At 32.7% G+C, this 18,925-nt stretch overlaps 1 protein-coding gene across 1 annotated transcript in view; it reads left to right on the top strand.

Moving 5' to 3' along the window:
• Positions 1-613: 613 nt before the first annotated feature.
• LOC111085126 (adhesion G protein-coupled receptor L2-like) overlaps positions 614-18,925 on the top strand; it is a 48,965-nt gene continuing 30,653 nt past the window's right edge. Inside the window, exons 1-8 of the mRNA XM_022382389.1 lie at positions 614-998; positions 4,884-5,193; positions 6,213-6,688; positions 7,833-7,930; positions 9,108-9,362; positions 11,153-11,267; positions 14,177-14,372; positions 16,913-17,089. Of these exons, the coding sequence (XP_022238097.1) occupies positions 818-998; positions 4,884-5,193; positions 6,213-6,688; positions 7,833-7,930; positions 9,108-9,362; positions 11,153-11,267; positions 14,177-14,372; positions 16,913-17,089 (1,808 nt within the window). The 5' untranslated portion in view covers positions 614-817. The remainder of the gene's footprint in view (positions 999-4,883; positions 5,194-6,212; positions 6,689-7,832; positions 7,931-9,107; positions 9,363-11,152; positions 11,268-14,176; positions 14,373-16,912; positions 17,090-18,925) is intronic.

The following is an 18,925-nucleotide window of genomic DNA, read 5'->3' as shown; positions in this document are numbered from 1 at the left end:
ACATACCACAGATTTATTGATTCCACCACAAAGTACACACCACAGATTTATTGATTCCACCACAGAGTACACATAACATATTTACTGATTCCACCACAGAATAAAACGCAAATGACAGCCTACAACAAGTTCTGAAAACACAATCATTTCCTAAATTTTAGTGTGCCCTACTTGCCAGCCATGAATCGAAGGAATCTGACATCAGATACGGGAGTGAGTAAAAAATTTCAGGAATAACCTGATGGTCAATTTTTTTATGTAAGCACACCTTGAGGATTTCATTGTAATTTCCCATGTGACCTATAGAAATTTCAGTTAAAAACAACTTTAACTGTAAGGATCGACAGAAATATGGTATATAAAATATTCAAACCTGAGAATGATTTCACTTAGATAGGCTTGGTAGATATTCTTTCTGTTCTTTTTCATATTTTCAGTTAATAGTTTGTTGACTGGTTGTTGTTAAGCAAAAAGCTACATAATGAGCTATGTGTGCTTCGCACACCACGGGTATCAAAACCCGAATTTTAGCGTCGTAAACTTGAAGACTTACCGTAGAGCCACTGATGGGCTTGTTAGCATATTTGAGAAAGAAATGGAATATGATTTACTTATATCATCCATATCAAATAGTATTAAACCTTTTTATATTGAATCTTGTCCTTTTGATCTTAGGCTGAAATATTTTAAAAATGAAATGTTAATTTATTATTAAATAGATAACTAATGTGTTGATTTTGTTCCCTTTCTATCAGTGAATGACTGTATAAAAGAGTTCAACAACTGTTGTAGCCAAGCGAATACCAGTGATTTTCATATGTGCAATGGTCAGTCCTGCTACGTTTTCTTTCTTGAACACAAGGACTGGAAATCTGCTTTAAAAGAGTGTAGACAAGGTCTTCCCTTCTACACTGATGGTGTGCATCTAGTACAGTTGGAGACGAAAGAAGAAGGACAATTAATTAATGACTTTGTCAGAAAATTGACAGATAAAACAAGTATGTTAAGACATTTTATTTTAAATAGTAAAATAACTTAAAATCATAAATAATATTCAACGTTAAACTGGTACACAATTAAAAACATTTTATTTAGGCCTATCTATGGCCTTCAAAAAGTTGACGACTCTACATGTTTCGACGTTACACCTTTCGAAGGCCATAGATAGGCCTAAATAAAATGTTTTTAATTGTGTACCACTTTAACGTTGAATATTATTTATGATTTTAACTTTATTCACAAGAGCCAAAATACTATAAGTAAAATAACTGTCGAGTTTCATAAATATGTAGTACTATTTTCAATTCTCCTTCATCAAAATGTCAAACGAATGTCAGAAAGGAATTACAAGTGAAGTTATATGAATTAACGATATATATAAAGATTATAGTTCCACAGAATGGTGTTTTTAAATACTTAGAAATATGAGAGCATGTTTCAAGTGAAATTTGAAAAATAAAACATGTAAAGGTTAAAATAGGCTAATGTTAAAGACAAAAATATTTTTAACATTTTAGATCACCAGGATTCTGTAATTACACATGAATTCTAATAGTGTATTCAAGTTACGAAAATTAAATCGGGGTTTCATATTTTCTTAAACAATCCGATTTTTATAAAACGTTCATAGGATCATAAACTAATTATTTTGTGAGAACTTTTAGAGTGCAACCAGCAAACATAAGAGAGTCATATTCATTTAGTATCACAAATTAATCTCTACTGACAAAACATGTACATTAACCGAACTTGCGTGGGGTTGGTTCATTGGACTAATTCTGGATTGCAGAAGGAAATTTGGCTATAATTCCGAATTTACTGCAAGTATGTACACGAAATATGGTAAGCTTCTGGTAAAATGTACGAGTCTTTTGTACAAAAAAATCAGATGCGCACTTAAACTCCAATCCGTGCACGTACGTTAACATCTATCTGTTGACAGTACATAACCATAGGATATATATATATATATGTTACTTCACGCTGATGCTTTTCTTATCTTGTACTTATATATCAATGTATTAATCAATTAACATCTCAGTCGGTTGACACTAAGCCTATATAATATCGCTGAAAAAGTTTCAGCAGTAGTCATGCCTTACTATATGAAATTTATATATATATGGGCGTACCTGGAGTTGTTTGAAAAAACAAATCTTTAAAACTTCGAATTTCCACTGTTGTTACCACAATGTCATCATACAGGTCAATAATACTGCTTGTTTTAAATAAAAGAAGAGCTTAGAATATGAAATAGTATATCCTCACCCTTGTGTGTGTTGTTAATCGAGGTTGTAACCTTACTCTTCTTTGTTTGTTTTATCACATAACTCTACAGTGGACGATCTGCGTTGTATCCGTTGCGGCGATCGATCCCCTAATTCTAGCATTATAAACCTTTGAATCTTACTACCGATGTAATGTTGTGCACTTTACATCTGCTCTAAAATACTTTTACCTTTAAGCTTGTCGTTTAGGATGAGACGATGAGCAATATTACATTATTTGTATTGTTATAGGCCTATATTTCATTTTAAAAACTTATAAAGTTTTTATTTTTGAGGCAAATATCTAAAATCTGTCGAAATCATGTACTACCAGTCTCAGTAGGCCCAATTTAAGGAGGGGTTGGAGTTGTGTAATATGTAGAATGTTGTTATTTTGTAAACTGTTTTGTATGAAAAATTTCAAAAGATACTGTACTAATCTCTAATATCAGTAATTGATAAGTAACTTTAAAATGTCACGAATTTGTCTGACTGTTGTGGCCACATAATCTTATAATATTATCTCGTATATGAAAAATGGAATGAAGCAGTTATAGAGTAAGAAATTATCCATAGGCTATGTAAGTAAGGCGCTTGTAAATATGGCATTTGACTAACTGGAAATTTAAATGCTGAATATACTCACATATTAGGTGACAAGTGAAAGAATCAGTAAGTGTAACACTAAATGCCTGCTTTATTACTTTAGTGTTTAGATGCTTTTACTGTTTTTGCAGAGCGGGAAACCTGCTTAATTTTACAGAAGTTAATTGTAAATAACTGTCAACAGAAGTTTCATCGAATATGTCCAAAACGTTTTTTCTTTGACAGAAACTCTGTGTATCTATACTGAGTGAACTTAACGTAGTAAAAAATCTCAATAAAAAGCAATAACTATTAAAAGTTTCCCTGGGACATCTGCTATAGTTACGGCTTTAAAAAAAGAGGAAGTACAAATTTAACTAGTTTTAACGCTAGGACCAGTAAATGAGTTTTAAGTAAATATACAAGGTTAATTACAAACGTAAACCTATATCAGCGATGATCCAGATATAAAAAGCACATATGATACCACAAAACGAATGTGACGTCACTGCAAAAACTTAATTAACCTAAATATATAATTCAACGTAAGTTGTTAGCAAATAACTAATAATAAAACTAAAGATAATATAATATTTATATGAAGTTGGTTTATAATAAAAAGTGCGCAATGTACAGCAAGGGATATGTTGATACTCAAGGAAGTGAAGGGAATTAAAACATATCGTTCGCCATAAATATAGTGTATTCGAGTCAGATGAGCGTCTTCAGTATTAGCTTTATCGATCCCCCAGGATTCTATTTGCGTTTTTATTTCCAGGTCATTTAGTCTTCTGTTAATAAGTTTAATATTAATGGAGACAGAAAGTTATGAAAACAATGTAACTGTTTAACAAAAATAAAATCAATTAACACTTGATTCGAATAATATGAATATCAAATTAATATTTCAATTTTCATAATTTTAAGAGGACTACTTTACCGAAGCTGCTGTAAATATTTTCATTGCATTATATGGTAGAATTTTTATATTAAAATAATAACAATAAAAGTGTTGTTTTTTCAACTTTTCACTTTTAAAACTTTTATTTATACACTTGATTCGAATAATATGAATATCAAATTAACGTTTTAATTTTCATAATTTTAAGATGTCTACTTTACCGGAGCTGTTCTAGATATTTTCATTACATTATATGGTAAAATTTCTATACTAAAAACAAAACAAAAATTTTTTTTTCCAATTCTTCATTCGCTCTTAAAACTTTTATTTATACCAGGGTTTTCAATACTTAACAACACAGAAGACGTATGCTGACCATAAGAACAAGTGTTGATGTGGTATAGGGGCCTTATAATTTATTTAATCATTCGTCAACCCCTGTTATGGGTTTTATTCAATGTGACGTAAAATTTAAAACCGATGAGTAAATATATAAAAAATGTTAATTTTTTATCAATTTTAAGAATTTTAGTATTTTTCTTCGAGAGCCAATTATTTAACACAAGTTTAGCATAAACCAGTTATGCAAAAAAGATACAGTTTTGTTACTATCACTACAGAAAACTGTGTATATGTAAAACACCTAGATACAATTAGAAAATACTTAAAACACTTGGATGTTGTGAAAATATCCAAAAACTAACAAAGACATTGTGAAAAGTAGACTTATTGATGGTAGACCGTTAGGCTTAGCAAAGAATTTTTTCGTTTAATTACATTAATTCTACGTTTAAAAATGCATCTGTATAATAAAAAAAATCATTGAAAATTAAATTTAATAAGCTACTCTTCTATGGCAAATGTGAGCATTATACGTTAATTCAACTTGTTTTATTTTTATAGTGTTTTCAGAGTTACGTCATACAAAAGAATCGCTATTTCTACCAGTAAATTTTAATTTTGTTTTTTGAAAGAAAAAATTATAAGTTAATGTTTTACTACCCTTTATGTGTGTGTCTCTAACTTTCCATGATCTTTTCGATTTAGGATGATTTCACAATGAAAAAATGGCATAATACTTTGACGCTAATTGGTCCTACTTTTTTTACTGTTAATCTTCACCATTTTAGCGACCATCTGGACAAGTGGTTCTAAATGTCCTCACCGTGAAAATGACTCTTCTTCGACTAAGTTCCTCTGGATTGATAATATCGATGTTTCAGATTGGATAAATGACGGATTTTCTTCTCTGGAAGCACAGTCAAAAATAGAACCATATCAGGGCTGTATGTACTTGTACATGATTATCAGCCAGAATTCCAGTCAAGAAGTAATTTATGGATATACAACCGAATCTTCAGCCTACAGTTATATTTGCGAAATGATGTCTCCTGACCGACCAAGTACAACTAGTAGATTTAGCGATATGGAGACTTCCAGGTAAAATGAAGTTTCTTTTTTGCTTTTATGAAGCTGAAAGGAAATATTGTTTTCATAGGAATCGTTATACTGTGCTAAATAACCTATTTGATCATTTTTCCCAAAAACAAAACCCTCTAACAACCAATTTTTTATTTAAGTATTTTATCAAAGTTTTTACAGTTTATTAAATCAGACGTATTTTATTCTTTTATTGTTATTTTGAATTAATTTGGTGATTAATTAATTTTGGCTATTAAGTGCTCAAAAGTAAAAAGAACCAATCAGCAAACTGGTAGCGATGTCTGGCCATTAGATGTTTTTTTTTTTACCCCTGGAATTATAACACCAGAAAGCGGGTTTCAATATACGTAGTGGAGACAGCACAGATAGCCCAATGTGTAGCTTTGTTCTTAACTATAAACAAATAGACATATATTCTTGAAATAAAATTTACTGCCTCATTATTCTGATTGTTTGTTTGTAGTTAATCACAAAGCTACACAAAGGGCTGTCTGTGCTCTACCCACCAAGGATATCGAAACCCGGTTTCTAGCGTTGTAAGTCCGCAAACATACCGCTGTGCCACTGGGGGGGGGGGCATTATTCTGATACTCTTACAATTGATTATACACTAAGAGAAGACTGTCCTCGGCTTTACGACTAGTACTGGAGATGCTGTATTAGAAAATAAAGATATTTAATGCTCATAATGAAACCCATTGCTGAGCACTAACATACTATTCTGTTTACAACTTAGTTCATTACGCAGATAGGGCGACGCATTCGGTATTTTTTGCTACTTCCCTAACTGCAAATGTTATTAGCTATGTCTGAGTATAATTAATTTTAAGAAGTTTACTATAAATCAATACATAACCAATTTGCTCCACAAGAAGAAATTTTGTAACATCCAAGTTTAATTGATTTTTGATGTTGAGTTATAATTATTGCGCTGTAATAGACAGAGTGATAGATAGATTGATTAAGATGAATTCATGTAAATCCTTCCTATTGATTTAATCCACTGTTTATTACAGCCAGGAGTCCATTACGTCAGCCACGACAGATAAAATTTTGTCTTCCACTGATTCTACATCAGTAACTACAATGATGTCCTACCCATCTACAGATTTTCCTCCCCAAAAAACCATCAGTGTGACAACGTCATCCCCCAAACACATGAGTAGTATAACCAGTACGATGGCACATAACCCATCCACGGAGCCATTCACTTATCCCACTAGTACAGAGAAAGATATATTTCCTGTTTATACTGAATCGTCATCCCAAGGCATAAGCACTCCTGCTGATAATATGATATGCAGTCCGGTGTCAAGCCCGTGTAACCAACACACTACCACCCGAGAAAGTAATGCTATGGACCATTTCAACCGAAGTTCCAAAATTACTCACTCTTTAAATTATTGTCCAGGTCGAGAAGATCGAGGAATTCAATGGCCTAACATCCTTAATGGTTCAGAATGCTCATGTCCCTGTCCAGGAAATTCGATTGGTACTTTAAATATTAATGTATTAGTGAGCTGTGTTCTGAGGAACGTGTTTATGTTTAAATGTATATGGAGAGATGTCCTTCATACAACTGTCTATATATTTAAATGAAAATAATAGATTTAACATTTTCTTTAAACTGGTATTTACTTAGAGCTTTTGGTACCGGTATTGAATTCTTAGGGAAATATGCTTTTGGACCATATTATCAATAGTAAACAACAGTCTATATGTTCATCAACTGTTGGTTAAGAAAATCACTGGAGTGATCATTCTTAAAAACATGTGACTGGGAGATTTCAGTTTTAAACAGTACAACCATTTTAATATATTTATGAGCCATTTAGAATATACTTGATAGGTGAATTTTTATATCATATTCTACAGATAACAAGAAAATAAGCCATTAAAATGTTTGGACGTACACAGAACCAATTTATGCGTGTTAATAATATAACTCAAAATGTTTTAATATAATTTTCATTAAATTTAATACAAAAGTAAAGTGTCTCCCAAAGATCAATTGATTAACTATTGTTAAATTTAGGTCAAACGTTAAGGTCACACCAAGCTCAACCATAACCAGAGTTTTATCTGATTTTGTTGAAATTTGGTAAAAATGTGTCTCACAATGACTAACCGACTAAAAATGATGGTGAATTTAGGTCAAAGTTTAAAGTTTAAATGATAGCAAACTTGTATTTCGAAAAAAATAGTCAAAACTTGAAAATATATTCGAATAGAAAGAGGGTCTTGGCATCTAGCGATAAATTTTAGAGAAAAGCGAATTATTTTGTATATATTCTAGATTCGTTCCTCTAAAGGTAAAAAAAAACAAAAAACATTGCGGTTCAGGGATGTTACTCTCTGATTGCCTTTTTAGTTTTTAATACGAAATTGGTTTCAGTTTTCATGTTCTTTGGCCTTACTCTTGTTTGCTGAATAAGTTAGAAATATATTTAATAATACGAGGTGACTATTAATTGCCTTTTATTGATGATGTTTAAATCAATTATCTTCCACGTGTTCTATGAAAGATATGCTCATGTTTGGAATAGCTTAAATGCATGAATGGAACCAATAAGAATGAGTATAAAAATAAAATACAAAATAACGCTATTCCATAAGCATTTTAATTGTTCTTATAGGGAAGGCCACATGGCGGTGTGAAAACATGAAGTTTGTAACACCTGTTCCAACTTACTCGAATTGTAAACATCAGTGGTTGATTATTTTAGACGAACAGGTTTGTGTTTTTTAATATTTCTCTCCATGAACATAAGACATGTGTCTGTGACTTGTCGGCTTGACTTATGAATTATCAGCTTTCTCTCTGAACTACATGAATCAGAAAAATAATTTGTTTTGCCTCTATGTTTGTGCGCATAAACTTCAATGTATTCAGATAAGAGGCTCGAGGTATTTGTATTGTTACCGTTTGTTAACCTCTAAGTCAACGATGATACAAGTTATCATAAGTCAAAACAGCATGGGAAAGTTTTGGCTTTTTTTTTTCCTTGTTAATGTTTTAAAGCTTAAATTTTGTGAAAGTAAATTGCAATATTCCAAATCTATGGTGAAATTTTAAAGTACGTCCAATACAAGTTTATATTAATATAAGTGACAAAAACATAATATATATTCATTTATCTATAATTTTCATATGTATTTGTTTGTTTCTAATATTTCATTCTAATATATCTAAAACATTCTATCAACTATTTTTTCAACAATTAATAAATTGCGGATAAATTTTAATTATTTTATTAAAGATTTGAAGATCTGGTGTATGTACACCAGAATGTGAATGTTTTGTTCACGATATTTGTGAGACTAAGTCTTAACCAAAGTAAGAACAGACTGTCGGTGAGGAAATAGAAACTATTTCTAAATCATCTTTTCCAGAGCTCAGCATAACCGTTGCGTGTGAGTTATTAATCTTGAGATGTAGTGAACCAAATTTCAAAATATCGTTAGTGAATGGAAAATTAGAACTGATTCAACGTGTATTGCACTAAGTATGTGAGAGACCAGCTTAGCCTCATTACATACCAAGTTCAGTGTATCCATGGTGAGAGGAAAATGGGTTCAGTTTGCCTTTAGTGAATGGGAGACTAGTTCTGAGTCTTTGTTAGGGAGTATCTGTAAAAATGTTTATGTTTCTTTGGATTTTGTGCTGAGCGTATAAGTAGTTTCAATCATCAAGTTCATTATGTGTTAAACGAATTTTGTTTATAGTTTATAGTAAATGTAGAATAGTCTTGAATCACCTTTTATGAAGCTCAATGTTTGCATAATTAATGAGCGAGTAGTTCTGAATCATCATCAAAAGAGGAAAAAAAAATTATTTTAATTTATGAGAAATGTTCAGTGTTAACAACAGATCTAGATGTCTATGATCGTTTGGATTCATTAATTTCCAGATAAAAAGTGGATGGAATATTCTGGATATAAGTAAAAGTCTCAACGAAAGGACCCTAGAACAGGACATATTTGGTGGAGATGTAGCTGCTATCATATCTATCGGAAAGAAACTCCGTGAGGAACTTGAACGTAATCTAAATGAGAAAACGAATGACATCAAGGGGTTGTTGGAACTCGTCATCGACAATGTTATATCAACTTACGATAACTTAGTTAATGAGAAGCACGATCTTGCATGGAAGGATTTACCACATGTAATGTATTTCAACTACACAATTGATGTCATAATATGACTGTAACTAATGTAGTGACTCAACAATTATTTATAAAGTTAGGTTGTACAATGTAAGTACAAGGCAGTTATTGCCTATGAATTATTTATTGCTTTTCTAAAGTTTTAGGTGCGAAACGAACATATTATCTCATGGAGTTTAAGCCCACGTTTAACAATGGGTTAGGAAAGAGTTGGAAATGGGGTGCTTGGCTATATATGCAGATAATATGATAATATAATTTACAGTTGCTATACAAGTCAAATACGTAAAAGTGGTTTCTACGCCTATGTTTAACTTCTTAGAACTTATTGAGCCCTTAGCGCCGTTTTTAATGTCGTATAAGAACATTTTCCTATCATAAGTACGGATACATAATGCATGAAATACAAACTATTTACTCGTACACATTTTTAACAACCAAATAATTAGTCTTCAAAAGTAGTTGAGAAACACTCTTAGGTGATAAACAAACTACATACAAAATTATAAGTTACACAACCACTTGAGAAAGTCAACAGAGCAGATACAAAAAATTTACAAAACCACAAATTTTTCAGTCTCGCTGACTGACTGACATTATTGAACGCTTCTAGCTGTGTAACAAACATACTTACCATATTTATAAGTGCACCCAAATAGCACAGGGACCACGTGCTAATTCTAGCATATTTCTATACTACATAATATAAAAAAGAAGAACTGTTTGACGTACACCAAGTAATAACTTGAACAGGGACGCCATTTTAAAATACATATGTCTGCTCGCTTACTCTGTATACTGAATCGGTGTGGGAGCCAACTGTTGAGTACCGCCACTATACAAAAAAGGGATGAAAGATATTCCTGTCAAGGTATAATTATTGGTTTACAAGACTTCAAATCCATTTCCCTGAATTAACTAATGCCGGAGTAAAAAACAGATTGATAATTACATTGATAAATACAGTGTTGTAATAATTATCAGTATACTTACATGTAAACAAACACGGACAAAGTCCAGCTTAAATCTGTTTATTTCATAAATGTTAACATGCATTACCTACAAGAAATTCTAGTTATTGCCTATATTAGATGAAGCAGGAAATTAAATTAATTAGCTAATTTATTAACCCTTAGTATATGCACACAACCACAACTCGCACTACATCACCCAAATAACATTGCACACTATATAATGTGTGCCATAACATGTACAGCACACACACATACACCATTATTTGCACATACCATAATATCATGGTGCACACCAACACTGATAATATACGTACAGAATATCAACACAAATGAATGAATGATGCATAAGATCATGTATGAAAAAAAGTGCATGAACGAGTTGAAAAAATGTTTTTTTAAAAAACTGAAAGTGTAGGAATGGGTGCACCAAAAGTGAGGAAACAAGGTAGGAATGAGCATGATGTAATAAAAATTTTTCTTACAACCTCACAAGGGGGCGTGTCCAACATCCGGTCCTTGCCAACTTCGTTTTTATGTGTTCATGATACTATACAACTTATGGGTACATACAAAAGTATGCCAGTGATTCTTCTACTTTTGTATAAACTGTAACGAATCCAAGACGTCGATACACAGAAACCTCTTAGGATGTAATGGGGGGATCAACCTCCTCAGCAGAGCACAGATATTTTATGCTAGTTTACTATAAAGGTTAAAAATGAGATTTTGTGTAATGAATAAATATTATATCTTCATATTCTTTGTTGAACCTGTGCTGTTGTATAATTGTTATACGTTCTTTTTCTTTCTCACAGCACGACCGGGTTACTTCGGCAAGCAATATTATGTCAGAAGTGGATAAGTTAGGTATATTGCTAAGCTGTCAACTTTCACCGGGCTCCAGAACTTCAGTTATCAAAAAATTTGTTGGTAAGACAGTTTTTTTTTGTACTCTAGCTAAAAGAGCTAGCTTGAAGTTACCAAAGAAAACCCTTTCAATATAATCAATAAATCGGTGGTCTGAAAATCACTGATAAAGAATTGGAAGGAAAAAAACCCTGAGTATGACATATAAAGTAGTTTAGAAATTATCCCGATTTCCTTATCTTATGTAGAATTTTGGGTGGAGATTAGATGAGAGTATTGTAAATCAAAATTAAGAGTAAAATCTGTAACTCTTGAAGATGTTTAACAAGTAAAAAATATTAATAATTAAACTGTTTTTCTAATTTCTGGTGAGAACAAAGTTAAAATATTTGTTTTGGTTTCGGTCCATTTCTCTTTATAGTGGTTTCGGGGATTTCCCTTGTGGAATGAGTTGGTATTAGAGTTGCTTGCTTCTTCTCTGCTAATCTAGCAAGGCAATATTGGTGAGTAAAAATAAATGCACACCGTCATCGCACGTGTAATGATATGATTTTGATCTGATAGATGCGTCATCGACCCGTTTCATTGCAATAAGGCTATCCCTACTGTAAAGATCCACAGGACAATTACTTGCTCTTCACTTTTGAAACTGAGTTAGTGAACAAAAGTGATTCTTTCGAGAGTTAAAAATAAGTCTCAAAATAATTCTCTATAACTAGTAGCAAGAACGTTAAAGAAAGGTTTTCGGCTATCGATCTACAAAACTGATTATATCTGCTATTGTCGAAAAACTTGTCTCTAGGTGATTGTTGAGGGTACCTCAATCATTGATAACTTGAATTATAATACCAAGTGTTTGTTCGTTTTCTTAGAATTTCGCCCAAAGCTGCTCGAGGGATGTTTGTGCTAGCCATGCTTAATTTTGAAGTGATAGACTAGAAGGAAGGCAGTTAGTCAACATCACCCACTGTCACCTCTTGAGCTACTCTTTACTAACGAAAGTGGATTGATTGTTACCTTATAATGTTCCTACAGCTGAAAGGGGGAGCATGTTCGTTGACGGGATTCGAACCTACGATCCGCAGATTACGAGTTGAGCGCCCTCACCATCAAGCAAACCAGCCCTAAAATTACCAAAGTAGCCACAGAGAAAACACTCACAGAATGATAGTGGGTCGATACGGGATATGAAATACTGCTTAATTAATCAAAGCCTAGACTAGTAGAGACTAGTTGAGGTTGCCCAACGATTTGTGTATTCTTTGCTCATTTATGAAGCAAGTTTATAAAAATCGGTTGTGTTGAGCAAAAATTCAGCCCAATAGGCACACATTCCTGAATTTTCGCAGTAATTTCGGAGTATCATGTAGAGTTGTAAATCCTATGAGACTGTCATTTCCCGACACCAAAGTGACTATATTACATACTTTTAAAACTACACTCTCAGCGAACATCAAGAGGAGATAACAAGGAATTTTGTGTAATAATTCGTTATCTTTCAGATGTAATGTCACTTTCACTTGTATGAATGTACTAAATTTTAAAATGTTACTGAAATAATGTGAAAAAGTGCTGCTCAGGTCACTAAACAAATCCTCAAAGAAATAATATAATATAACAATTGAATGTGTTTCGTAGCAAAAATGTGTGGAATCGCAAAGTCTTAGAATAAGTAGAAACTATATACAATATAATTATAAAATGATTTGTTTTGTTTGAAGTTAAGCACAAAGCTACACAATGGGCTATCTGTACTCTGCTCACCACGGGTATCGAAACCCGGTTTCTAGCATTGTAAGTCCGCAGACATACCGCTGTGCCGCTGGGGGGCTTACAAAATGAAATAAAATGTTTTGAAACATAAGAAAAAATACGTTTGTCTGTTTATCGTGAAGTATAAAGCTACACAATGAGCATTTTGTACTACTCCTCAATCCTCAATCCGTGTTATTAATCCTCAATCTTATCCCTGAACCACCAGGGGGTGAAGAGAAATGACGTAAGTTTTATAATAAGACAAAGAAAAACGAATAAATAAGATATTGAAACATAATTTATAGAACAAACAAATACAATTGAAAGTAATCAGAGAATGGTTTAATGTGTATGTCCAGTAACCATACCAAAGTATTGAATGACGTCAGATATCTTAATGTTGCTAAATTTGAACGTGTTTTTGTTTTAATGCTTATGTACTGGATTGGCTGTTTCAGGCTTTAAAGGGGACTAACAAAGAAAGCTGTGAATAAGCCCACATACTTAGTGATTGTTGTCGTATCAGTAATGCTGATAACTTTATCTGGAATCGCAGAGTTGATTCGCGTCGCTGGTGATTTAGGTTAACGCTCCTAGTTTAGATGAGGGTTTTTACTAAATAGAGATATAAAGTGATATACAAGATTATTGTCAAGATTATACAAAACTAACTGATGCAGTGCGATAGTTCAAGACTGTATGTATGGCAAAGTTGCAGTATCTAATTTTGTGCTAGTCAGTAGCACTAAACCACCCACCATCCACGTTAATGGATTGACTGTCACTTTTATAACGCATCCACAACTTAAGTAGGGCGGGGTATTTTACGGTATTGCACAAATTCGAGCCCTTTGGTCAAATCCGAAATCCAGAGCTCCACCACAGGGCCACCCCGTGACACTAGTTGAAGACATGTAAATTCAACAAAAAATTAGCATATTTATAATTTATAAAGCAATGACCGTGATATCGTTTATTTGTAATTTAAGGAACACGTAAAATAATCACGACTGTTTCTTTCATGAATATACACTACATTCACCTCTAATTTTGCATTTCTTCCTTTTTATGATTTAAGATACTAATACGTAAAATAATTGCATGTGTCTCTATAATGAATATACACAACATCTACCTCTAATTCTGCATATCTCTTTGTCGAGCAAGTAATGTATTGAATTATTTAGGTGTTAATTCGTATCTTGTTACTGTAATAGCACTTGAAGCTTTCACCTTTCCCGAACAACAAATAGAGAACGTTCTCAAATTTCCTGAGCAGACTAACACTCAGCTGATCTTACCAAAAGGTTTGAACACATCTGACTACCCCTCAGCATGCGCCATAATGACTGGTGTAGGAGTACACTACAAACGACTTGGAAACTACCTTAGACCACAGAACGACGGATCAGAGTAAGTTTAACTCCTTGATAGAGTAGGACATTATTCAAACTGTATGTATTTTTATGTGAACAAATTGTGTGACTTTCTATTTTGGGCTGTTAATAGTTATAAATCTTAAGACATTTCACGCTTATATCTAAAAACAAACATAAAAATGCTCTAACTTCAGAAAACCATTATGTAGATTCTTTTATATTTTAATTAATTCTATAAGTCTTGTTCTCCTCCTCCTCGTTCTTAAAATTTCAATAACATTTCATTCTGGCTCAGTTTGTAATATCCGTTCTCTGTTTTATACGATAGCCAAGAATAAATACTTTTACCTGTTTAACTGTTACATTCTACGCTCTGACAAGTATTATAACACTGTTTAATACTATTTACCCAAGTATTATATCACTATTTAAAAGACAAATTCTAAAGAAGTAACAAAACAGTGTGTACAACACTCAACACTGCTATTTGGTTTAAGCTTCTAATATTGACATTTCCATCCAAACAGCGAAAAAAAACAAAACAGTGTGCTGCTATTATTTGCTCTAACTAGGCTGCGTGTATATGGAAGGTAACGATGTTAGCAGTACGTATTACAACTTCAAGAAACTTTAATAAGTGTTCACCACTATATACTTATATAACATAGTAACTTCAATATCGTGTAACAACTACTATTAACGTAAAACTGAGGTTCATCACACTTTATAAAACTAACGATCCAGGTCTTGTGCAGTCCTTGGAACTCCTTCTTCCATCGTCCATCGTACATAGTCTGGCAGTGCACTATTGACCAACTCTACTGCTTCCATAGCGATAAGTTTTTTTTGTGAAGTATGGCGCGATCAATTTTAAGATCACACATCTTGACAAACTTTCCACAGAAACTCCAATGTACGTGAACTTCGGCTTCCAAGGCACCGTTTAAGGTATAAAAGTCCATTGGAGCTGCATTGGGGGAGTTGAGAAGTATGTGTTTGTAAGAGGTTGCCGTAACTCCAACTTCTTCAGGGAGGGGACTTTCAATATTACCCCCGGAAGCAAACATTCGGACAAAGCACTTAGGACAACAGTGAACACCGAAAACACGCTCCAATCCGGAGCAATGTTCTCACTCAGAATGTGAAGGTTACGAAAAGAAATCCCCTGATCCAAGAAGAAATTGTGACAAAACTGTGTATTTCTCCTGGTTCCTTTAGCAAATTAATAAACAAAAATTTAATCACAATCAGCGGCTGTTTTCATGAGAAAGATTATAGAAGAACGTAATCAGACTCGACGCAGCTCCAATGGACTTTTGTGCAAGTAGTCTGCTTAAAGATGGCATTGAAAGTTGATACGTACAGTTTGTGCAGTCTAAAATTAGTTTTTCCTTCCTTTACGAAAGCTTGTTACAAAGAAAACTGCGATGCCGGACAATAGTACGTAATTACGTCCATCAAATTGAAAACGATTGACAAAGGAGAAGTAGTTAAAATGACATCATAAAACTTAGAACATCACGCGCAGTTAACCTCAGTAAAAACTTTTGCATCAATTCTTTCAAAGATCTTTCCACAAATCGTTACCATGAACTGAACTTTTCAAAAACTTTAGTGAAAGAAATACTTTCAGTTTGTTTGACTTCTGTTGTTATTATTGGGTTTTATAAAGTAATTCCAAGAGCCTTTTTTTTCGTGGAATTCCACATATTTCATATTTAAAACATAAGCTAAATTGGACATTTTATTTTGGTATTGCATGACTAAAGGTTAAGTAATATTTATTAAATCATACATGATATGTTAAACTGTTTATTAAACCAGCCAATGAAGAATTCGGGGAGACATTTTCACTTATAAAATAAAAGATTTCTTGGCTACGTTTATCATCTCTTTTGATCTTCGGTGGCTCAACAGTAAAGCTTCAGATCTTATATCTTTGTAGTGGGCAGAGCAGAGGTAGCCCACTGCACATCTTTATAATTGTACCCGGGTGGGACAGCGGTGAGTCCACCGACTTACAAAGCTAAAATTCGGTATTCGATTCCCTACGGTGGACACAGCAGATAACACAATGTGGCTTTGCTCTAAAACAAAACAAATAAACAGGTTTTGACCTTATCAACAGAAAAACAAACTCATTGCTTCTTGACTATTAAAGTGACTTCACTTCTTAATTTATTTATTTAATTTCCAAAATGGCATATACTGGCGGAAAATCTTTCAGTGTTAAGTCCAAATTAAGTTAGGCTGTTTATAAATAGTTATATTAGTGAAGTCTGATAAGCATAATGATGGATGAAAATGACATTTTTTTATACCAGCTGGGCCAAGGTAAACTTTAATATTATGTTACTTGTATTTAGAGGACTGATATACACATCTGTTCCTAATTCATACCTTTCTGGCCTATCCGCACCCAGATATTGTATAAAAGTAAACGTTTAACATTAATATCCATTTGAATTCACATACTATGTACTTTTATGATTTTGTGAAATCTAAAAACTGTATGTTAAGAGCAAACAAAACAACTTTTTGAATATCTCTTTTTTTTTTCTGTTGGAAATTAAGAGAAACCGATCAAGTCATCAATACCAATGAAGTCAATTCTGATATCCTGGGTTTTACAGTCGGCAAGTCTGAAAACTCTATAAGCCTCCCAGCTGGTCTAGATGTCATCATGAGACTGGATCATCTCCGCAAAGGCAGGGCTAGCAACGTTAGCTGTGTGTTCTGGAACACGACAAGGTTGTAAATGTAAAATGAGTAATAACGTATGCTTAAGGTGTACACCTAGACACAAAGTATTAACATATTAACTTCTTATCAGATTCTGGAAGAACTGAAATTTAAAAGCCACCACTTGATGAGTAGAGTATGCTACGTTATAACGTCTAATCTTTTTAAAGGTATAATAAAATTATTTAAAAGGCATGTATCAGAACATGGAAGTTAACTTGCCTGCTCTATTTTCCTTCACGTCCTTCACTTGTTCGATAACGCGTCGTAAGTATACATGTATTATTTAATTGGACATTTTGGAGTGGAGCTTTAACTTCAACTGTATGTTATCCACCTTGTTTTTTATATACTTATGGACAATTTGTTTTACTTTATTAATTTAATTTGAATATTTTTAGGTAAAAATACATTTATTAAATATCGCATCGTTTTTCAGGAATCCACTGAATCAACTAATTAACGATTTTGTTTTAAATCCACCTATTCACTAAATTCTATAGAAAAAAGTGGATATTATCCAATAATAATAAAAACACCACCATAATACACAAAGAGTAAATAATTATGAATAATATTTCTTTATTCAGATCAACAGTAAAAATAATAAAATATTTTATTTTTTATGTTTGTTTCTTCAGCAAACTTGAGGAAATAAGAGTAAAAATCGTCTCTTCTCTTTTTTCTCACTTATATGCAATAAGAACATACATTCAACTAATTATGTGTGAGGTTAGATTGATTAATAATTTGTGATAAATATTAAATGAATACTCTAGTGCTTGGAGATCTTTTCTTATATGTTTCTTACAATATTTTGTCCTTTGCATGAAGTCATTCAATCAATCACAGATGCAACTTTGTACAACTTACAACATATGCTTCTAAGTTAAGTTTGAACGAAACTTTCAATAAAGATATAGTATATTTAAGGGTATAACTTAAACATATGTGTAGTTTACTTAAGATGTTATGTTATTTATGTACTTAGTGGTGTCGACAATCATAGTGCAAAGGCAGCTGCGAATATTTTGTCATGTTTATTACTGTGATAAGAAATTGGTTAATCATTTAACTTTTTACATAGATCGTGCTAGATTAGTAGTGGATTGTAGAATATAATACAGTAAATTTGAAAACTAGGTATAGTATATTGAGATAGGGAGTGTAGAAAAAATGTATTGAGCGGATAATTTTTCTGAAAATTCACATTACTCAATATTTGAAACTTAGAATTGAAAACTATGGCCGCATACGTATTGCAGTTCCAACCAACGTAAGCAATACATCCTGTGGCTTATCAAGTATATGGTACATTTTTATCGACATCAGAAATAAACCCAATCCACAGTTAGCTAAGAAGTGCTGTTTAGAAAAACGAAATCCAGGATATTATTACATGGGAAAGATTCACTGTTGTTGGCAATTAGCTACCAAAGCAATTTGAATTAATTCAAGAAGCTCAGATCGTATTCGGTTCATGATTACAGTCAGCAGTAAGTTCTGACAGCCTATGAATATGTGATGGATTTGTTTTTTTTATAACATAAAAAGCGAAGAAAAACTATAAGTATACCTCTTCTTGTTCTTCTGCAAGAACGTCACGGAATACTGTCATGAGTTCAATTCTTCATATTAACTTTTGATTTCTCTCACGACTTCCGTTACAATCAGGGAAATCCAACTATACAGATTAGAGAATCTGCAAGTGAGAAGTTTGGAAAATTAATCGGAGTTAGCAGGAGTGAGATATAGAATAGGATGGAAAAATGAGCACACCTCGGAGTTAGCAGGAGTGAGATATAGAATAGGATGGAAAAATGAACACACCTCGGAGTTAGCAGG

Source organism: Limulus polyphemus, unplaced genomic scaffold (assembly GCF_000517525.1).
Source record: "Limulus polyphemus unplaced genomic scaffold, Limulus_polyphemus-2.1.2 Scaffold246, whole genome shotgun sequence".
Taxonomy (NCBI): domain Eukaryota; kingdom Metazoa; phylum Arthropoda; class Merostomata; order Xiphosura; family Limulidae; genus Limulus; species Limulus polyphemus.
Note: the sequence above shows the minus strand (reverse complement) of the source record. Positions and strands in the feature narration are given on the sequence as shown.